This window comes from Hibiscus syriacus, unplaced genomic scaffold, assembly GCF_006381635.1.
Source record: "Hibiscus syriacus cultivar Baekdansim isolate YM2019G1 unplaced genomic scaffold, ASM638163v2 tig00116962_pilon, whole genome shotgun sequence".
In the NCBI taxonomy this organism is placed as follows: Eukaryota; Viridiplantae; Streptophyta; class Magnoliopsida; order Malvales; family Malvaceae; genus Hibiscus; species Hibiscus syriacus.
In genome coordinates, this window is record NW_024063488.1 from 6,992,249 (window position 1) to 7,015,208 (window position 22,960).

General features: G+C 36.5%; 4 protein-coding genes, 1 non-coding gene and 1 pseudogene across 5 annotated transcripts; 2 read left to right on the forward strand and 4 right to left on the reverse strand.

Annotated features, from left to right (window-relative positions):
- The first annotated feature begins 2,686 nt into the window (after window positions 1-2,686).
- Window positions 2,687-4,560, forward strand: LOC120190472 (uncharacterized membrane protein At1g16860-like). The gene is made up of 2 exons (XM_039193547.1): window positions 2,687-3,476; window positions 4,207-4,560. The coding sequence occupies exons 1-2, from the start codon at window positions 2,826-2,828 to the stop codon at window positions 4,246-4,248; spliced, it is 693 nt and encodes a 230-aa protein (XP_039049478.1). The 5' UTR covers window positions 2,687-2,825; the 3' UTR covers window positions 4,249-4,560.
- Window positions 4,561-6,388: 1,828 nt separating this feature from the next.
- Window positions 6,389-7,270, reverse strand: LOC120190473. The gene has a single exon (XM_039193548.1). The coding sequence runs from the start codon at window positions 7,179-7,181 to the stop codon at window positions 6,507-6,509; it is 675 nt and encodes a 224-aa protein (XP_039049479.1). The 5' UTR covers window positions 7,182-7,270; the 3' UTR covers window positions 6,389-6,506.
- A 5,762-nt stretch (window positions 7,271-13,032) lies between these two features.
- Window positions 13,033-14,837, reverse strand: LOC120190562 (annotated as a pseudogene).
- An 880-nt stretch (window positions 14,838-15,717) lies between these two features.
- Window positions 15,718-18,788, forward strand: LOC120190470 (ubiquinol oxidase 4, chloroplastic/chromoplastic-like). Its single transcript, XM_039193545.1, is given in 10 exon segments — window positions 15,718-15,774; window positions 15,777-15,871; window positions 15,960-16,155; window positions 16,272-16,365; window positions 16,551-16,666; window positions 16,882-16,990; window positions 17,544-17,612; window positions 17,864-17,935; window positions 18,018-18,065; window positions 18,341-18,788. Coding segments are annotated over 10 exon segments (1,080 nt in total). The 5' UTR covers window positions 15,718-15,732; the 3' UTR covers window positions 18,580-18,788.
- A 182-nt stretch (window positions 18,789-18,970) lies between these two features.
- On the reverse strand, window positions 18,971-19,103 carry LOC120190800. Its single transcript, XR_005522645.1, has one exon. It is a non-coding gene; the product is annotated as a small nucleolar RNA snoR111 (small nucleolar RNA).
- A 1,937-nt stretch (window positions 19,104-21,040) lies between these two features.
- On the reverse strand, window positions 21,041-22,691 carry LOC120190471 (1-aminocyclopropane-1-carboxylate oxidase-like). The gene is made up of 4 exons (XM_039193546.1): window positions 22,517-22,691; window positions 22,146-22,372; window positions 21,723-22,056; window positions 21,041-21,639 (listed from the first exon to the last, which is right to left on the reverse strand). Exons 1-4 carry the CDS (start codon window positions 22,559-22,561, stop codon window positions 21,349-21,351), a joined length of 897 nt encoding a protein of 298 aa, XP_039049477.1. The 5' UTR covers window positions 22,562-22,691; the 3' UTR covers window positions 21,041-21,348.
- Between the last annotated feature and the right edge of the window lie 269 nt (window positions 22,692-22,960).

Sequence of the window (22,960 nt, forward strand, 5' to 3'; positions counted from 1 at the left end):
GTTCATACGCTCTGCCACCCCATTCTGTTGTGGTGTACCTCTGACAGTGAAGTGCCTGACAATACATTCCTCTTCACAGACTTTCAGAAATTGATCATTTTTGTACTCTCCACCATTGTCTGTACGGAGACGTTTGATTTTTCTGCCTGTTTGAGACTCCATCATCTTTTTCCATTTAAAGAAAAATCCTAGCACCTCATCCTTTGTCTTCATTGGATACACCCAAACTCTCCGGGAAAATCATCAACAAAGGTGGCATAATAGTGTCCTCCCAATGAAGTTGTCTTGGAAGGCCCCCATACATCTGAATGAACATAATCCAAAATACCTTTAGTATCATGGATTGTTGTTCCAAATTTCACCCTCGTCTTCTTCCCTTTAATGCAATGCTCATAAAAAGTTAATTTGCAAGTACGAGCACCTTTCAATAATCCTTGATCTATGAGTAATTTCAAGGATTTTCAACAACATGCCCCAAGCGCATATGCCATAACCTGGTTGCTTCTGACTCATGTTCATCAGTAGAAGTTACCACTGCTGTTGTCCCAACAATTGTACTACCCAGAAAGTAATACACATTGTTTCTTTTTCGGATTCCCTTCATTATCACCAGTGCACCAGAGATAATCCTCATAATCTCATCTTTTGCCCTCACTTCTAAACCTTTTGACTCTAAGGTTCCCATAGAGATAAGATTTTTCATTAAATCTGGTACATAATGGACACCTGTTAAGGTTCTGATTGATCCATCATGATTCTTCAAGCGAATTGAACCAATCCCAAGTGTGTCAAGAGGGGAATTATTTGCTGTGTAGACAATTCCACCTTTTAGTTCTTTAAAATCAAAGAACCATTCTCTATTGGGGGTCATATGGTGGCTACAAGCTGAATCTAACAGCCATGAACTGGAACAGCTGGTTGATGGCGTAGCAACGAATGCGAAATCTGAATCTGCATCATCATACTCGACCACATTTGATTTTGAGACAGCCTTCCCCCTTTCAGGTTTGCCTTTATTCTTTAGCCTGTGACATTCTTTCTTCCAGTGCCCCTTTTCTCGACAAAAGACACATTCATCTTTGCTCAATCTGGACTTTGATTTCGATCTCCTCTGCTTCTTTATTCTGACTCTTCGAATGACCTCTAACAACAAGAGCTTCTGCTTCGACACTTGTGTTTTCTTGTTTGTCTTTCTTTCTCAATTCATAACTATAGAAGGCAACAGTTACTTCACTGAGAGATACATCAACCTCCCCCATGAAGTAGAGTAGTTTCAAGATACTCAAACTCATCAGGAAGTGATCCCATCAACATCAGAGCCAGATCTTCATCTTCAAAAGTCACGTCTATATTCATCAGATCAGTCACCAGTGATTAAAGCTAATGTGTAATTCATAGTGGTACCTGGTACATAGTTGAAGCGGAACAATCTCTTTTTCATGTAGAGTTTGTTCTACCCTTTTCTTTAAAAAATTCTCCTCCAGTGCCTTCCACAATTTACTTGCAGAAGTTTCCTTAGAAAATGCATACTTCTGTTATCTAGAAAGACACGATCGAATATTACCACGTGTCATTTTATTGATCCTCTTCCATTCTTTCTCCTCAACATCATCTGGTTTCTCTCCTTCAATAGCAATGTCTAGACCCTGCTGAAATAGGGCATCTAGAACCTTACTTTGTCACATGCCGAAATGACAGATGCCATCATTAAAAATCTCCACTGCAAATCTAACATTTGTCCAGCATTTCTTGCCAAAATTGAACAAGAAGCGCTTCTGCCATTTTTGCTACAAATTCTATTTAATAGCTGCAAATGCGGAATGTTAATTATCCCAAGGAAATTTTTTCTGATGTGGAAGATCAGCCTAAGCCGCAACCACAGAGCATACTAAAATAAACCAAGAGCGTTGATACCAATTGTTGTGTAATTCGGGTTAATTTCCACCAATAACATTCACCTTCGAAACTATTATCTAGGTGACTAGTGTGAAAACGATTGTACTAAAATCAACCCAAGTATATTCCAGAAAGAGAGGGGTCACAATGCTCCTCTTAAAACCCACTTTCCTTAACAGAACTACCAAGACAAGTAATTTTAGGACAATAATTAACAACAACTATACCCGACAATAGCTATTAAATAAAGATAAAAGAGACACCAAAATTTCACTAATAGATGAAATATTACAAAGAGAGAAAGAATACAAATAGCCTTTAATATAGAAGAAGACTTATATTTATGGGATGTTTAACTAAGGAAGAATATGACTTTATTTATAATAAAAGAATATAGCTAAACCAAACGTGACAACCTGACACGGTGGTTGCCATAGCCAGACCAAACGTTACAACCTCGCTTGGTGATAGCCATAGCTAGCGCAGTAGCCTCCAATTTGCGTTGATGAGATAAAAAATGGACAGAAAATTCGGAAGAAAAAGAAGAAGAAATTGGAAAGCAAGTTCACTTAAAGAACAATGGAAAAGAAAAGCGCGGGGAACTGTAGGGCATGGTATCATCAAGCTCAAAACAACGTAGACAGCTCCGCCATTTGAAACACAAAACGACACATTTCATTATGGCTCTCCTCCAACAGTCTCCTCATTTCAGCGTCTCCACCCCCTCTTACTGCACCATTCCGTCTAATCTCTCTCTCTCTCTCTCTCTCTATATATATATATTATCTTCGTAGGTAGAATATATTAGTTGATCAAGTTGATAAAAAGAAAGCAAGGGAAAAAAGGATTCTGGGGTGCCGTCTCACCAGCTAAGCGAAGGGCTGGTAGTGTCGGGGAGGCCGTAGCAACTAAAAGAAAGGTAACCGACAATGTCGTCACCAGCAGTACCGTACACAGGTGGTGACGTTAAAAAGTCCATAGAGTTGGGTAAAATGTTCGACATCCCAGTGCTCGATCATTCCTCACCCACTGCTATTCCTTCAAATCTCAACTCCAAGCAGCACCCGCAGCTTCTGCAACCCTCATGTGTTTCTTCTTCTCAGTCCAACAGCGGATCCATGCGATCTGGGTCCAACTCGGGTACTATCAGGAAATCTTCTGGGACCATTCCGCTTCAGCCTTCTGGGTTCATCACTTCGGGTCCCCTCAACTCCGGTTCCAGGAGGTCAGGTCAGATCGGTCAGGCGGAGGAAGCCGTTGCTGTGTCGGCGAATGATGGGTACGGTCCAGGAGTGACTACTCTTGGAGAAGGAGTGGGAATTGGGTTTAGAGTGTCGAAGGCGGTGGTTTGGATGGTGGTGGTGGTGGAAGCGATGGAGTTGGTGGTGGGTGCGTTTCTAATGGTGGCTGTGAAGAAGGTGGTGGTTCTTGGGGCTGTGGGTGCGCTGGTGGTACCCATGGGATTGGGATTAGTTTGGAATTGTATTTGGGGAAGGAAAGGCTTGTTGGGGTTCGTGAAGAGCTACCCAGATGCTGAGCTTAGTGGCGCTGTTGACGGCCAATATGTTAAAGTTACAGGGGTAAGCTTTTGATTCATCCCAGTGTTTTAATCTATATTTCTGTCTATTTGTGGATAGTGAGGAATGCTGTAAAGCTAATCGACCTTAATTTTTTAATTTCCATTTTGATAAATATATCTTATGGTAATTCATCTTTTGTCATTAATATCTGGGTTATTTTTTATTTGTTTGTTAGATGAGTTTAAGGTTTACATTCTGGATTCATTCAGTTGAGTATTTAGAATTCTAAATATATGTGTTCATGTCTAAACATACGTATTGTTCTGCAAACGGAGGTTCTTGTTCCTATTGGTCTAAAGCAAACTCTGAAGGGCGTTTACTAGACTTTCTTTGTTGTTTGAATCTTTTATGGTCAAAAAGCTTGATCTATTAGCTGTTTTTCTTCTACCTGTGATCATCATGCCGAGTGACTACACCATCTTCAAAATAGATATTGCTGAACCAAGTATAGGCAATTGATGTAGGCATATTTATCGTGCACATATATATAGATGCTGTGATTTGTTTACAAGGTTGAAGACAGGGTTCTCGCTTTCCAACTCTCGTGAACTTCAATTAAGAATTACATGCTGTGATCATTCACCTGCCATTGTATTGTTCATTTTGATGTGATGTTAAGGATGAAACCTGAAGTTAATGGTTTATTAAGTTTCCTAGTCGACCTTTAAGTTTATAGTTTGCATATACTGACCACGCTATATGATGAATGAAACCGAAACTCTTATCGTAGGTTGTCACCTGTGGACAGAGTCAGGTTTTTCTGGGGTCTTGAAATGAACATATTTGGATGCTCTTAAAGCAGATTCTAAGGACAACCCACATTTGTTCTTGAGGTATGAAACTGTAAATGAATGCGCATTTGAAGAACTGGAGAGGCGTCTGAGAATTGTTAGAGACTGAAATTCCTAAAAGACTGCGACTTTGTGTGGTCCTCCCATGGAGAATTGTTTTGCAGAGAAAGTAAAACATGGGAAAGTGTAATTAAGTTAAAAAGACAAGGGATTTACCTGGTTTTGGGTAGAGAAGAAAATGGATTTCTTCTCTGAAATTTGAATGGAGGCAGCTTCTGGGTTTTAAGGAAGAAAATCCAGCAGTAAACCTTTAAAAAAACCAAAGTCTTGTCGAGCCAACTGTTTAGCTTTAGCGTTTGGAGAAGGAAAGCTCTATTGAGTTTAGGCTTAACTCCCATTTTAGCCCTTACATTATAATAAAAAAATTACTTTGGTCATTTTACTTCTTTTATATAATATCTAATTATCCATTACACCTAAACCCACAGTTGCTTGTTTAAGCACACTCAAATGCACAATCTTCTGGAAATTGTAACAATAATGATATCAATCGAATTAAGACTCAGTTGAATTTGAATTGGATCAGTACATGTTTAAATATTTTGGAAAAGTTGATTTTAGGTTGAATCAATTTCGAATTCGGATACTGGTCACTTTAATTCTGATTATTTTAGGTTTGAAGTGGGTTTGAAGGTAAGGATTTTCTAGTTGCATCATTTCATGTTATGACTATTTCATGTTCAATAATTCAAGATTAATTTTATAGATTAATTATAAACGTTGAAGGTAGTGAACAAATTGTTAAAGTAATATTACACTCAGCAACTCCATTATCCAACAAAGTATTGATATTAGATGATTTAATGTCGAGTGATCAAAATAAGAGTAATATAAAAACAAAAATGAAAAATTTTAAACTTTAGTGATCAGAATAGATATGCAGAGAAAGTTGAGTGATGGAATTTGGAATTTACCAAATCTTATTTGATATTTAGTCAAATTGTTATTTGGTGTCTCTACAATACTTAATTCAAAATTTAATCTTTATACTCTAATTTTACGTAATTTTAGCCTCAAAGGCTCAAACTATATATACATAAAAGCCACAAATATGCTTTGTAAAATGTAGGAGGGAAAAAAGTGATTTACAATCCTTAAACTTGGCATATTTTCTCAATTTGATCCCTAAACTTTTTTCGATTCACACTAGTCCCTGACCTTTGTAACTTCTTCCATTTTTAATATTGTTGATGATGACATTCTAAGATCATAACCCACATTACCAAAATGATAAAAAAAAATGTACCAAAAATCAAGCTCAATAATTAATATGTATCAAAAAAGGTTCAAGGACAAAGATGAGCAAAGTTATCAAGTTCATGTTTATTCCTAGTTTTAATGTGTTGCCCTCACATTGAACAGCTTAATCCCATGTAATTTTCTATGGAGGGTTTGCAATGGTAATAACAAATCTGCTGACAACCCTTTCCTCGATAGGTAATCGACAATTTACTTACCTCAAGCCGAGTAAGATGCTGAAAATGTCGGTAAACGAGAGATGCCATCTACACGGTTACTTCCAGCTCCCAAAACAACAAGCCGTCTAACACCTGAAACCAGTTTTCACAGTTATAGTAAATGATTTATATCCCAAAATAACGACAGCTACGTAAAAACCTTCAAAAAATTAAAGAAAGAAAGAGAGCAAGTCACCAGGGTTTACCGATTGTTCCATCACTTTAAGCCAAGAATCGGTGCGCCAGATTAGGAAACAAGCTCTCTCCACTATAAGAACAATAATGGTTTTCCACCAATGGATCAGCTGAATCCAAGTACATACAACTTACATTAGTTGGAACATGAAATATTCTTAAATTATAACTTTCATATGAAGACGACAATTGATGTCGAATCAGCTATTCACTACATTCAAAGTTTGAAACTTAGATTCTTCAATCACAATTTCACCAATCATGCAACCTTCGAACACCAAAGGAAAGGAAGAAGTTACCTGATGCACAGTGATTTTATTTAGATTATGTATAAGCTCTGCCTGCGATTGAAGGCTGAAACTGACAGTAATTTTTGCATGCTCGAAAGATTATCAATCAAGAAAAAAGCTACTAAGATTGTATTAAAAGCATTCTTAAACAGAAGCCAAGTATGTTTTAACTTAAAATAATCCAACTAAAAAGGAACACAAATAAATTTGAACCGTTTAATCTCGATAATCAACATCCTATAAATGCTGCAACTTGTCACCATTTACTCTCCAGTTCTTTGAAAGATCTAACTTTTCATGATATAGCTTTAACAGCTGAGATGCTTCAGCTTTATGGCGGTTGATAAACTTCTCGACAAACAAACGATCGGTAGTCCCCAACAATGGCTGCACGTTAATGCACTTGATGACACCTTTGGACAACAAATCTATAGCAAACAGACCCCTCGGAACAATCCTGTTCTCCATGCTCATCTCCAGAATCCGGGGACGTTTCACAATAACACTAGACGGAAACCCCATTTTGTTCACCAGGAAATCCATCGTCACCATAGATTTATCCTTAGACACCAACATGAACTTGGGATACCGATGAAAGGCTTCAGAAACCTCCTCCTCGGTCCAACCAAACTTCTTAAAAGCTTCAATCTTGCTCTTGAATGTTGGTTTGCTTATCCCACTCATTGCAAAGAGTGCTGCCATAAAAATTGGCTTGGACGGATCGAATCCCATTTCCTTTGCTTCCTCTACATTAACCTTAAACTTATCTGGACTGGTAACAAATGTTAAAGGCATTGAACAAAGTGCTGAAGCAATATTACACTCAGCAACTCCATTATCCAGCAAAGTATTGATATTGGGTGACAAAATATCACAAGGATTGTATCCCATGAGGCGCGGACAGCGTTTCATAGCACCTAAAATCTTCTCATCAGACTTAAGCACGGTACTAAGGAAATTATAAGATGGGATTATTCGATTTTCTAAGCTTGATAAAAAGAAGGATGGGTTATTAGATAAGATATGGCTAAGGTCAGGGATTGAAACACCTTTAGGGTGCGTTTGGTTCACGGAATGTAAGATTACCAGTGAGAATAAAAGATTATCAGAGAATAGGATTACTGGGAATGTTGTATTTTGTGTTTAATTGGTTTAGTATGAATGTAAGATTACCGTGTTTGATTAAAGGAATAAAAGATTATTAGAATGTATATTTGACCAAATTGTCCTTATTATATATTTGTATAATATTACAAATTGTAAAATATTTATATATTTTCTTTAAAAAATTAAATTCATAATATTTATATAATTTTTTATAAAATTAAAAATATAAAAAAGGTTTAATGAAATTATAAAAAAAATTTAACCCTTGAACTTCATATAAAATTTTAATTATAGAATTTTTTTGTAAATCTAAAATAATTTAAGGATAAATTTATAATTTAACATTCGTAAAATTTTTATTATTTAATGACATAAGAAGGATATTTTTGAAAAAAATAAAAATTTAAGGGCATTTTAGTTCAAAACGTTAATAATGTTACAATACCAAGGGAAGGGAAGTAATGACATTCCCGGTAATATACCCAAAAAATCTACTATTGATAATAAAACATTACCGAGAATGAAATTTCCGGCCAACAAAACATGAGAATGTGGGATTCCCATTGGAAATCCCACAACCCTTAGAACAAAAGAATTCAAGTTTAGGCAAAATGATTTTTTTAACCTTTGAGACAAGCACTGTTGGGTTTCTCTTGATGAGTCGGATGATTTGGGGTTTCGAGAAACCATGGTTCTGGAGAATGTGAATGACAGAGTCGGCTTTTTCTGGGGTCTCAAAATGAACATATTTGGAGGCTCTTAAAGCAGATTCTAAGGACAACCCACCTTTGTTCTTAGGTATGAAACTGTAAATGAATGCTCATTTGAAGAAATGGAGAGGCGTCTAAGAATTATTAGAGACTGAATGTAACACCTAATTTAGGGGTTAAATTTAAGAAATTTTAAAGTGGTGAATTTAATTGGAATTTTAAATAAATTAAGATTAAATTAAATTTTCAAAGTTGACAGACCATTTTAAGAAGTATAGAAATTTAGTGGCTAATCTATAAATTTAACCAATTTCTATAGAGAGAATTATAAACTCTCCGTGCGCAGATCAGCATAATTTTCCCAGTTTTCCTTTCCAATCAACCAACTTTCAACTTCGATCTACTCGTCGTCGACCTCCGATCGACGAGCCGAAACAACCATCGTGTTCGTTGTCAACCGAGGAACAAAACCCCTCAAACTTTTGTCGTGAATCGTCGTCGTTCTTCGTTAATTTCAGTCGGAAGTATCATCGGTAATAACTCGGTTTTAGTTGGTTTTTCATCGATTCACGACGATCGGGTCATCCGTTTACGACACCTCCCACACCATCATGTTCCTTGCATCGTTCCGAGTCTGCCGGTGTCATCCTTGGTCTCCGTCGACGGCGGCGCGTGAGGAGGTAAAGCGGTCAAAGTTTTTGATTTGTTGAAATTGAGCTCTCCGCCGTTCAAAAATTTGAACCGAGCTTTGTAAGTATATCGAAATCGCTCAAAATAATTTTTAGAATTTTTTTTGAGAATTTTACATAGCCGGAATAGTACCCACGCGCCTCCACTGCGCGTGGGGATGGTCCAAATGACAGGTTTGACCGATTTTGGTGCATAGTTGACCGGTCATAACCCGACCCGACCCGTTGACCCGACCAATTGACCCGACCCGACCGTTGACCCGTTGACCGTTGACTACTGTTGACCAAAACTTTGACCGGCTTTGACCGGGCATTAAACGACCTTTGAATTTGACCGAGTATACATATCCTGACATTTTTCGACGTTCCAAATCCGATTCCGCAGTCCGGTTTTCGAAATTCAGACCTGAAGACCTCAAAATTGGCAGTCAAACCCGTTGACTTTGATTTTGATCAAAAATTTCAAATTTCCGAAATGTCATATTTTATGCTTTCGACGTCCTGAATCCGAATACGAAGTCCGTTTCGCCAAACTCGAACCCGGTAAGCTATTTTTCACTGATTTATCACACGATTCGATCCGTTTATCGCAATTAAGCTCCATTTTTTATGTAATTTCTGTTGATATGGATCCGAGGAAATATTGGATGATGATTTCAAGATCAAGGGCATTCGAATGGAATTTTATGGTCGATCAGTATTGCACGGAAATCGAGTAATATTTTACTATCTCTTTATGCTTTATAGAACATGTTGGTATCGGTAAATGCATAAATGGAAATGTTTGGTCTCATATGTGTAATTAATGAAGATCTACACTTGATACGAATACGGTAGCAAGTAGGTAACTAAATTTGGCACAGATGATTATTATAAGAGATTGAGGAATTGTTAGAATTAATTACAAGTTCTGTGCTTAGTGATAAAGAAATCAACATGGATTTGTAACTTATAGTTTATTTCATCAAGGATTAAATGTTAAAGGTATTTGGATGGGAAATTATGATAATACTCCGATATGGTAAAATTACGAAAATACCCTTAAGTTGTAAGATGTCAAGAATTGTCCCTCGAAGTTGATTAATAACTCTGAAAGGATATATTGATATGATAAAACTATAGATGTGCTTAAGAAATGCTAGATTTTGCTTATGAAATGCGGATAATTAGTTTTTAACCACTGGAGGGTTTGTGCAAGATATTAGAATTCTATTAAGTAATCATTTCAAGATAAGAGAATGTTTGGGAAAACAATTGATCATAAATCTCTAAATTATATTATGTTCGTTGAGGGCTAATATTGAAATTATCTGGTTAAGAAATTACAGAAATGCCCTTGAGAGGTAAAATAGTCCTAGTTAACGCTGAATGAGAAAATACTTTGAAGATTCGTACTTAACTCGATTAAGTACGATTTGATTGTTAAGATCCTGACTTAGTTCAGGAAAATTCCTGATTTTTCGTTTGTAAAATCTGAGAAGACATTTGACCCGAAAATATTCGAATAATGAGTAAATACTTGAAGAGTAATTTATCGGGGGTATTATGTCATAATTGTTTGAAAGGACTGAAATAAATGATAAGATTGAATTTAATAGTAAGATCGGACGGAATGAAAGGATTGAAATATGCTGAATCTGTAAAATGATCAAAATACCCCTGTAATGTAAATGACTCAAGAATATCACCAAGCTCAGGAATGATTGAATATCCTCGAGCTCTGAAATGAATGGAATAAAACTAAACATCAAAATTACCAAAATACCCTTATGGCCTAAATTAAGTAAATGTCTTAGATTAATTAAGGAATCCAAGTAAGCATAAGTATTGGACTACCTTTAAAGGTAATGGAAAACAATTTAAGTGAATAGGTCAACTATAAAGCTATGTCAATACCTGAATGACATAGATATTACTGGAACATGTGTTTGTCTTCTCAAGTTTGGCTCGATGATAAATTTTGGAAGTATTCAGCTCAGCTCAGCTCTAGATCGTATTCAGTACTAAGAATTGGATGTTTGTTCGACAAATCAACCACGAAGACCAAATTGAATGGAATGGAAGTACAACATGTATATGAAATTCATGAACGTTTGAATTATTCTGGAAAATCCTGAAGTAACTGGAATGGACTGAGGATTTAATAAGTGATTTGGATAAGTCTGGAAACTCTGATGATTCCGAAAATGGTCTACGGACAAGAATTTGTTGTATTAAAGAGTAAATACCCTAGAAGGAAAATGAATTGACCAGTCGATATAGATTGTTAAGGTTCTGAATCTTCGTTCTAAAGTTGTTCGATTATCCGATCAATTGACATGGATGTAAAGGATTCTGAATACCCTTCTGGTTACGTACAACTTCTGAAAACTGTCTGAATAAGATAATATCCTGATAATTCACATTCTGAATAACTGATGATTCTGTCAGTTAATGAACTCTTCCAATAGTGATTCTAAATTCCAACATTCTATCGACATACTGAAGAACTGTGTTTCTCTGCCTGATACAGTACCTCTAAATAATACATGTAAACTCTGGTGTGTTCCCTAATTACATGAATATTTTATCTAATTTCAAATTTGAATTCTGTTATGATACCTGACTTGGATTCTGATATGATATTGACATGGATTCTGATTGGATACATGACCTGGATTCTGATATGATACTTGACTTGAATTATGTTTTATTTTTGATACATCCGTTTACGGACGGAACATGTTTTATTGGGGGTATTGTTGGAGGAAGATTACTTGGAGGTTCCTCGGCTGTGTGCTCAGGGCCTTACTGGACGTGACGGGGTTGTATGGTTCTGGGGAACCTACACATTTTGTTCGTGACGGATGGGGGTATATATATATATATGTTTTAAAAAGATCTGAAAAGTTACATGGTTTTTGGGAACACGCTAGAAAACTTATTATGATCTCCTGAACTCAATCATCCGAAATATTTCTCTGAACTGAAAGCTCATTGTCCGTTACCACCTGAAATATCGGTAGGATCTCTGCTCAGCATAAAAATCTGTATATGTTCGGAAACAATAAGGAAATATATATTTATCTGTATCTGCACGTTCATCAGCATCATCTGGTAGTTTGTATTACTGAGCTTTCCAAAGCTCACTCTATTACTCACCTTTTCAGGTTAAAAGAATTGTACCAGTGCATCTATCGACTTCAATAAGGGAGTTCTTCCGGCGTTGTTGCAGAGTATGGTACATGTGATTAGGGGGCATGTAATTGTATTTTGATTTGTATACGAGTCTGGAAATCTGTTTTATTTTTAAAATAGTGATAACTGATTTTATAAGTTACACGTTTCAATAAAAGTTTTAAATTTTCCGCTATTTTTACAATAGGTCGCTCCGGTGGCCCAAATGTGACACCCCGGATCGGATTTATTACCCTTAACGGTATATGGGGTTACACTGAAATTCCTAAAAGATTGCGACTTCGTGTAGTCCTCCCATGGAGAATTTTTTTGCAGGGAAAGTAAAACATGGGAAAGTGTAATTAAGTTAAAAAGACAAGGGATTTACCTGGATTTCTTTTCTGAAATTTGAATGGAGGAAGTAAACCTTAAAAAAAACTATTCCTCTGTTGTCGTCTGGTTGGTGATGCAAATAGTTCATGTTTATTATTTGAATATATAGAGAGAGACCGATGACATAGTCGCTCAACTGGAAATTTAAAATTGTTAAAAATTTATTTTTATTTTCTGAAACTTTATAGGATTGTTCATTTCTAAAATATTAAAATTTTAGAAGTTTATCCCTTAACATAAAATTTTAAAATTTTAAAAATTCGTCTCTTAATATAAAATTTACGTTCTCAGAGATCCTCGACTATAGGTGTAACTTACTCTAGCAGTGAAAACAAAGAGCAAAACTTTATCATACCAACATCTAGTTATGCCGGTTGCCATCAAGACCTCAAGTGACAGTAACCTATATAATGTATGCATACGTCTATAAAAATGAAACTAACCGAAAACATTCTAATCATGTGCATGCTAAGACACTGTGACTCTTAAGCGGAAGACTTTAAACGACCTACATCAAAGTTGTTCCAACTGTCTTAAAAGAAGAACTTAGAAGGCTAATTCTAGTCACGTGAAAGAGAAAGGCTATTACACATTAATCTGCATCAATTTTGTTCCATTAGAAAAACAGAACTATTTCCGGTTATAACAATAAAGAGAAAAGGACGAGAGATTATTAGAAACAAGTGTAAAGGAAGGGCTTATTAGAGACTAAAAGAAGTATCCTCAGAGTCTAGAGGGATCCCCTGCCACTATTATAGTTTCCCCTGTAATGTAACAAGCATCGTCAGATGCCAAGAAAGCAGCTGCAGCAGCCATGTCCTCTGGGGTACCAAGCCTATGAAGTAAGGTCTTTTCCTCAGCAACCTTCCACTGCAATATCCCAACTCAATTTCAGTTCTTTACAAGGCATAGGGGAATCACTTCAGCAAAGAGTAACCAAAACTAAAAGCCTACATCATTTACTTACCACAGCCTCATCTTTTGTGATGAATGCTGCAAAGTTTGTTGGAACAAAGCCTGGAGCCACAGCATTTACGCGAGTATCAGGGGCCACCTCAGTCGCAAATGCCTAAAACATGTTTATGTGATGTTTAGAAGATGAAAAAGACCTCATGGTTGTAGAATTCTTGAAGAAGAAAAAAAAAGCAACCTTTGGCTATAATGGAATACAACTCTAACACCAACCTTGATCAACCCAAGAAGGGCCGTCTTAGTTACCCATACATAAACATACTGGGCTGCGGATTATAACCAGCAATTGAGGAAATAATAACAATCGACGAACCCTTTTGCAGGTGAGGAGCTGCCTCCTGCAATATATAAATAAAAAAGGTAAGTCCTATTCCCTCATACAATTGTCAAGGTTAAACAAACACAGATTCTGGAAATGCGGCAAGATATGGTAGCCTACTGCCAGATTTAAGACTAAAAGTATAACCAGTTGATGCAACATCAATAATATGATCATTATGAATTGTATATATCATATCGACTACCCTTAGACAATTTTATGTTCTCTGAACATTATCCTTCGCCAAACCGATTTACCTGCAGAAGTAGTACAGTTGCTTTGACGTTTATTTCCTATGGCTTGTCAAGGACAGATTCTTGGGTAAGCAATAAAGGATCCACAGATGGATTTGCAGCAGCATTTGATACAACCACATCTATTTTTCCATATTTCTGAAAGAAAACTAGCAATTTTAAAATCACACTATATAATAACATCAAACTATTACAAGCATATACTGCTCTAAAGATGTTCTTGCTAGATAAAACAATCACAGTCAAACTTGACTTGCTTTGCATTTCCAAAAGGTAAGAATTTGAGACATTTTTAAATTTGAATTTTCCAATTTCAGATGAAAATCATAGAGAAGGACATGGTAACTTTATAGTAACAAAATGGATCAGAAAATACGAGATAAGCAGCATATACTAACAGCAACAGTCTTTTGAATAAGATCTTTCCTGTGTTGTGCATTTGAGACATGACAAACCACTCCAAACGCTTCGAGTCCTTCGTCTTTTCAACTGCTTCATACACATTTTTCTGCAAGCACAACCAAAGCACGAACATCCATGATCCATCCTTATATTTTGAAGGAATGAAAAAAAATATAAAACTTTATTCAAAATTTTAACATTTTAATTCGAAAGGGGAAGAAAACAGAATTCAATATTCGATATGAAAGTTTTGAACTTGCAATAGAAACCTCCTACTTTAAAATTCCGTAGACGGGCTAAACTGATATCGGTAAATAGTTAACCTTAATAAATAAATAAAATCATAAGTCAATAAGAACATGAGCTGCAACCAAGTATTCTTGGAAGGGGGAAAAGTCCATAATTTAAAACGTTACAACTTAGGAGAATAAGAAGGAGAACAATAACCTGTTTGCGGAGGCTCCTTCCAACCCAAGACGCTCGGCGATGGCGAAGCCGATGCCCTGAGTGGATGCAGTGACTATTGCAACTTTGCCTTCAAATCTCCGCCCAATCTTCTTCGCCATTTTCAAGGAGAGTGAGTTGTCTTCTTTCCGTTAATACTAATGCCAACGATCTATGTGATTTTCGTGCACGTAATCAAAGATGTCTCTTCAAACTGTATATATCTAAAATTTATTACTTTACACTATATTTTAACTATTATTTGATTGATCTGTAGTAGGTTTATGCTTCTATGAATATAATACTTACATTTTATTTAAAAAATTATTATTAAATTAAAATAAAAAAGTTCTCTCATATCCAACATCCAAGTTAGTTGGGATTTCTTAATAATAAAAGGATAAATTATGTTAGACATTATTAAAATTTATGTCACATATCAATTATATCATTATTTTCAATTACTTCAATTATAATATTAAACTTTAATATTATTAGTTTAATAATGATGTAAATCACATGATTATCTGAACACCAAGTTTTTATCATTGTGTGGGCGTGAATATCAGGGTTAAGAAAGATAAAGTTAGCTGGCAACTCCTTGTTTGGTTCCTGCTCATGTTCCTAAATTTTCCATGGTTTCTTGGATAGTCAACTTAAAGGGTAAGTCTTTACTGATGTATATTCTTAAATTGGCTTGGACAGAATTTATATAATTCATTTGGGAGGAGCGTAATTAAAGGCAATTTAAAGAGTTGATTCGTTGGATTAATAAGATTGTTAAGAGTATAAAAGAACTGTTAGAATCAAATTGTATAAATGCTGTATGAACAGGTAGGATAAGGTCAACAAGCAATTATGCATTTACTGGAGGTTGTTATAAGTGCACGTGTAAGTTTTGATTGTAGCAACTTGTCTGCTTTCTTAGATGAATATAATTTTATTTATCACCACTTTCCGTTTGCCTTTCTCAGTTTATTTGTTTTTGTCCCGCAGAGCATAGCAAATTTCGACGCCATGAGTCTCTCTTCTTCGGCGTTTGCAATCTCAGCATCCTCCTTTCCCTCAAATCTAGGCATACTAAAACCCGTGTTCCTTTCAACTTCCAAAACCCTTTGCGTTGCAGCTCCCCACTTTCCATTCGATCGCTATCCAGGTAATTTGTTCGACTGATCCTTCAGTTCCACCATGATGTAATTAAAGAAAGAGGATTAATTTATGGGTTTTTGCTTTAATGGTTGTAGGAAGTTGTATCCAGTCAAAGCAACAGTTGTGCAGGAAGATGAAGAAGAACAAGTTGTCGTAGAAAGATCATTTCCGACGAAAAGTCCCCCAGGAACTGAGATTGAAGAAGTAGGGGCATCACGTGCGAATTCATCTTCTAGTGGTTTGGAGAGATGGGTCATCAAGGTTGAACAATCTGTGAATATATTCCTCACGGTAAAATGATTTTTTTTTTAACTTTTGTTAGAATTACTGTGATTAAAGTTCAATCCCTTATTTTTCAGCCAAATTTAATTTGTTATTGATGTTGTTAGAACTTTTTTCCCCTTCAGGATTCAGTTATAAAGATACTTGACACATTGTACCGTGACAGAGATTATGCCAGATTTTTTGTTTTGGAAACAATTGCTAGAGTTCCTTATTTCGGTTAGCAACTTTTTTCTTACATCCTTAATTCACTGTTCTCATTATACCAGAAAAGTGTACCGTATGGAAGTGTTCTTATTTGTTTTAACATTTTGCTTGAACTCGCTGACATGATCTTCCATTTCCTGGAGATAATTGAAAGAGTTTTCTTGATATTTGGGTATTGTTTTTTGTCTTTATGGCAGCTTTTATATCTGTCCTGCACCTGTATGAGAGTTTTGGTTGGTGGAGGAGAGCGGACTATCTAAAAGTGCATTTTGCTGAGAGCTGGAATGAGATGCACCACCTTCTAATTATGGAAGTAAGGTCCTAAATGGTTAAATGTGAATATAAACCGTGATTAGAATGAGGCGATTTCCAGTGAGTTGAATAGAAAATTATAATTTATGAAGATAATAGATGGTTTCTTTAATCTCACTTTAGGGGGAGAGGGAGGGGGTGGAACCTAGCATGGTGCATACGATTCTTATAATGTTGTCTCAGTTACATGACTTCTCTTATAACATTTGGTTGCAGGAATTGGGGGGGAATTCTTGGTGGTTTGACCGCTTTCTTGCTCAACATATAGCATTTTTTTATTATTTCATGACAGTCTTCATGTATGCCTTAAGCCCAAGAATGGCATGTAAGTACTATTATCTGGATTTTGCTTTGCACAATGCCTATTTTACTCTTCTGCACCTGCGTGCACACACACATGTTTTTTGGATTCTTCTGGCCTCTTCAATCTGCATGATGAAAGGGCGTTTCCTGCTCGATTGAAGACCTTATACACTAATAAGCTTCTAGGAGAAACCTATTGATGGACATCAGCAGTTATCGAGACTAAAATTGCCATCTAATTTGGTAGTTATGCGAAGGAATGTTCTTGCATACAACCAACGGCCTCCTGCCTTAACTTCAACCTATTTATCGGTTTTAACTGGAAAAAGATCTAAGAGAATAAAGGGATTGTTTTATATATCTTAACCTCTGTTTAGTGTGAACACAAAATTACTACTCTGTAGGTTGCTTAATATTCTCAAAAAATCCCCCCTCTTTCCCTTCTCTGTGTTTTTTTTTATACTGTAACATAGCTCTAATTGTGTAGGACACAATATACATTCTGTAGAGTGGGTGATCACCTCCATTCATCTATGGTGCTTAATTTAACATATTTGGTTTCTTGACTACTGCAGATCACTTTTCTGAATGTGTAGAGAGCCATGCCTTTGAAACCTATGATAAATTTATCAAGGCCCAAGGAGGTAAGTTGAAAGCTTCTTATTTCGTGATCATCATCAATCTTAAGCTAGCTTGCAGCTTGTAAATGTATCATTTGTCACAGGTTTGACAAAAAGCTCTATTTTCAAATTATCCTTCATATCTAAGTTAATTGGTCACTGGCAACTAATTGGTGTTAAGGGCTTTTTTGACAAGTCTTTAGATTGTTGCATTGCATCTTTAACCGACTGCCTTTACCCAATTTTTATCTGATATTTCTTTTGTTTCCTTGTAGACGAGTTGAAAAAAAAGCCTGCTCCCGAGGTTGCTATCAAGTATTACACTGGAGGTGATTTGTATTTGTTTGGTGAGTATATTTTGTACTGCATGGCTCAGTCTTTTAATATCTCGTATTGGGCTTTAACAATTCACCCACATTTCCTGTCCAGATGAATTTCAAACTGCTAGGGCTCCTTTTTCACGAAGACCAAAAATAGGTAATGGACAGAATTTTTCCTACTCAATCCTACTTTATTACATTGCAAAGCCTATATGTGTTGCATTGTTACAAAATAGGTTAATTAGGAATTCATTCTTCAACTAGATACAATGTTGCGAGTACGTGTGAATTCTGCATTAAGTGTACTAATCATAAAGACCATTGAACTGGCAAGTGACAAATAATGGCCTGAATAGGATATATGACAATAAACTATAGGAATCTAGTTTCTAAACTGACAGAATTGGTTTGTATTTTTATGGCCATTCACAGATAATTTGTACGATGTGTTTGTGAATATCAGAGATGATGAAGCTGAACATTGTAAGACAATGAAGGCCTGTCAGACTCACGGAAACCTCCGGTCTCCTCATTCATATGAGGATGACTTCGAGGACATGACTGATTGCATGATTCCTGAAGCAGATTGTGAAGGAATTGTAGACTGTACAAAGAAATCATTTACACCCACTCAAGCAAAGCAAACGGAGACGGTTGATGGAAATATATAATGCACTCATACACTACACATTGTGACATGAGATGTATGGAGTACAATATATATAAGAAAATTACCTACCTACAATATATTGCGTTTGATTCATAAATGTAAGTTCTATTTTGAAATTCGGATACCTTCCCTGCTTAGAAGGAAAGTTGAAGGCCACCTTGCAATACAAAGTATTACGTTGATAGTGATTATAGTTTCTGATTTGTGCAACTAGCAGTGCCCTTTTCATTGTTGAAGTCATTCTCTTTTTGGTTTTGAGAAATAAGTGGATCTAATATTAACACTGGGCTAAGTTAATGGGTGGTACCACATGTGCCCCTTTGGACTTAATACTATTTTCCATATAAGAACAGCAATGCAAAGAAAATCCAGAAACAGCGAAGAGAAGTAAAATGTGGACGAGCAACAATCAGACCGTCAATGGAGAAATGACGACTGAAACGATATCTCTGCCTTTGAATTTGACGTACCTCATTATTCTTCCCTATGAAGAGACAATATTATATACCGTCTCCCCACTCTTTAAACCGAACAGAGGTTATCCGACGAATCTTTTGGCACTGAACAAAGAAAAGCCGCGTGAAAAAGAAGAAACAGATACAAGAAGCACTACAGACGACGCAATGCAACACTAATGTATAGAAGCAGTGGAAGTAGGGTGATACTTATTTACCTATGGGTTTTATAGATACATAATCCTGAATTGTCCGTCCAGCTCAATTGGTAAAGAGCAAGGCTCTTAACCTTGTGGTCTTGGAATCGAGTCTTACGGTGGGCAATTCATAATTCTGACTGTCGAAGGTCTCCCACGGAAGTTGCTTTCAAGTGTTGGGCAGCCTACTATCCTACCTCCCCTTATCCCATTACATATGAGAATAGGATCAGCTAATTTTAATTTATTTTATAGATACATAACCCTAGACGCTCCTGTCAATGATTAGTTTACCACAATACCCTTTTTGAATTATTAAATTTGGGGTACACTGACTGCACATCTGTTTGAATGTGCATTGGTTCATTCCCTGGAATGGGCTATTACAGTTGGGACATGGCCTAATCCCTTTGAATGGGGAGTTTGACACCTCGTAATATAGCCCACTCCAGTTCATTATTCCCACTAATTAAGGACTTGCTTAAATTAGATGTTTCAACCACTGCCTGCCGAATCGAAATCACAAATAATTAAGTGGATCGTATATTCTTCTTCTACTTCTTCCCCACATAACAAGCAACCATGCGAATAAACACAAGTATCAAATTGAAATTGGATTTACTACGTGCTTGTTAACCCCTTTTTTGACATAAAACTCCCTGTTAGTAGGCCTATCGCCTATGAACCATTTTATATGATTCCGAGTAACTAGGCATTTAGAAACAATAATGAGGTTCTGCTCGAGACTCAAACTCACAAGGGGCAAGGAAACAAGTATGATGATGGCCAAGGAAAAAAAGTAGGATGATGATGACTGATGGTGGAATTAGTTACATGTTCTATTCATAATTTCAAATTTCAACCACTCAGCCTCACAATCAATGATGCTCTTATGGTGGTTTACATACACTCAAACAAGGCTCAGAGGACATATGCTATAAGAATTCCCATAATTTTAAGATCAGCAAAAACGTGTATGTGTACGTTATCATGACATGTTGATACCCATGCCAAGTGCTGAGCCATTGCAGAGGGAAGCTGGAAATTGTGACATGTTTTATATTTACTCAAATCTCCCATTCTGCACGTTCTTTTGTCATTTGCAGTCAAATGAAAATGCAGATAACGGTCGAGTTATTTCTAAAATATCGCTGCCCCTTTCCTTTTTCTGGCTTTCCCCGCATTCAGATTGATTAGGCAAATTGCAATCTGTTTTATTCACACTATGTACTTATCGTCAACTTTCCAATAGCTAGTTTTTAGCCCATGTACAGAGTCAGAAAGGCAGTAACTTTTGGCGACTGTGACTTCCAAATTGCCTTTTAGGTCGGTTTCTTTTCATTTCAGTGGATAAGTTTCTTGTCACTTTCTCATTCAATGGTTTACATCAGTCGATGTTTACTTGGACTGCAGGTGACTACTGCCAAGGTGAAACGGGTATTACAATAGTTGGCCGTGCTACTTTCAGTTTCAAAAAGGACGACACGGAAAGTTATTAGTATTATATACACTAACACGGGTTTAAGCAGGCCATTAGAGTCAAACCCAAGTATCTAAATTACATGTAAACCAGGGTCGTATAGGTGCCCCTTTCCATTATTCGAAAATGAAATTAATTATAATAAAGTCAAGGAGGCAGGTAGAATGGATTGAAGGTTATAGTTTGCAATCGAAAAGTTTATTAATATTAATAACTTATGATATTCGAGTAAAAATATATTTGTATCCAACACGTAAATTCGAGTTTAAGACTAAGTATAAATTATTATATTGGACCGACACAAATTATTTAAAATAATAAAGATAGAAATGAGACAGTAAGTTATAAAAGCCTAATATAGCCAAAACAGAATCTTGAAGGCAAATTGCATATCAGATATAATTTGGTCACTTGGATAACACACAACATCTCATTTAAATCACAGCCACTAGCGACTAGGCGTCATATAGAACAATTCTTAGTCCAAGCTTATTTGAACTACTAAGATCCACACCTGCAAGCACTCACAAATTCCACAACCGTAATAATTTAACATAATTCATACGTCAGCCGACTAAACTTATTAACAGAAACGCACTTCTAAATTAAACCCGTCTCTCTTTCGGTCACTGAAGGACTCAAACAGTTGCAATAGGATCCAAGTTAACTGTGGAGTCCATGGTCTTCATGGCTTCGAACCTTGGCTCCTTGGCTTGGAACTTCAGGCCAGCATAGAGCTTCATGTAGTCCTCGAACACAAATTTGGGATACACTTCAGATTTGTCAGCTTCTTTTTCCAGCAAAGCCGGCGCTGGATATATAACAGCATCGCTTCCCGGGTTGTAGAAGGAAGCAATCGACATCCTGGTGCCATCTGTTTGAGCAATCACGCGGTGCATCACACTCTTGTATTTGCCATTCGTGATTACCTGGTTCAAGCAGATATTAATGAATAAAAATCACTTGAAACATGATGTAAAATAATTAAGGCCCAGTGCTTGCTTTGTTATACCTCAAGCTGGTCACCAAGGTTGACGACGATGGAGTGTTTCATTGGAGGAACATCGATCCATTGTTCATCCTTGAGAAGCTGAAGGCCGCTGACCTTGTCATCTTGGAATAGTAAGATGATTCCACCAGCATCAGTGTGAGCCCTGAGTCCCTTGATCAGGTCTGGTTTGGGGCATGGAGGGTAGTTGCTGACTTTGGTTCCAAAGTTTGGTCCTTTGGATCCATAAAACAGCCTTTTCAGGTAACCAGGCTCCAATCCCAGATTCTCACACAACAAGTCCAAAAGTTGCTCTGCAAGCTTCTCCAACTCCTCTGCAAATTCCTTCATCGCCTTTCTGTTGTAAAAAAACAAAGTGAACCATGTCAGTTAAAAACATAAAGACTTTTACTGTGCAAGAAAAGAAAGTGAACTCTGAAGTCTGACCTGTAATCTTCTTCAAGATCAGGTATTTCAGACATGTTTGATTCAGGCAAGTGGCGCAAGAAGAAGGTGCTTTCCCAGTCCATGTCATTGATCTCAGATTGAACAGCCTCAAGACCCTTACTGGCAACCATTTCTTTGAACCTTTTCTCCATGCAATTTTTGTAGTGCTCCTTTGTCAGCCTTTCCACTGTGTCCAGCATCTCATGAGATATCTCATGGTTCACCAGCTTTTCAAGAAAATAGTGAGAAAAAAATATACAACGAAGGATTAGAAGCATTATTATAATCAATTGTGAATCAACCGAGTAAAAGTTGTAAACTATAGATATGCTTGATTTAGTATAAAGCACACATTTAAGAGCATATAGTACCTCAAAGAAACCCCAATTCTCACAGGCATCTTTGATCATTTCCATGGCGGTTGCTCTCTCCTCCCCATCGAGTTTGGAGAAGTCAATCACAGGGAAAGTGGCTCCATTGTTGATCCGGGATCTTACTAAGCTTTTCTAGTAACGTGTTGCTGTGTTCGTTTCAAGGCGTGAGTGAAATGGGGTTATGGGGAAGTGCAATTTATATGCAGGGATGAGGGGCAAAACAGGTGAAATTAAAAATGAAAGTGGGGAGCAAAGCAGATTAAACATAAAAGAACGTCGACTGAAAAAAATCCAAAATCTATGTGAAAGAAAAAATAGTGCTTGTACCGCTGTTTAAATGTCCGATGTATATGCAGAGAATTAAATAAAATATTTTTTGTTGAAATAAAATAGCAAGACCGTCACTGTCAAATTGAATTTCTTTTGTTAATATACAATCAT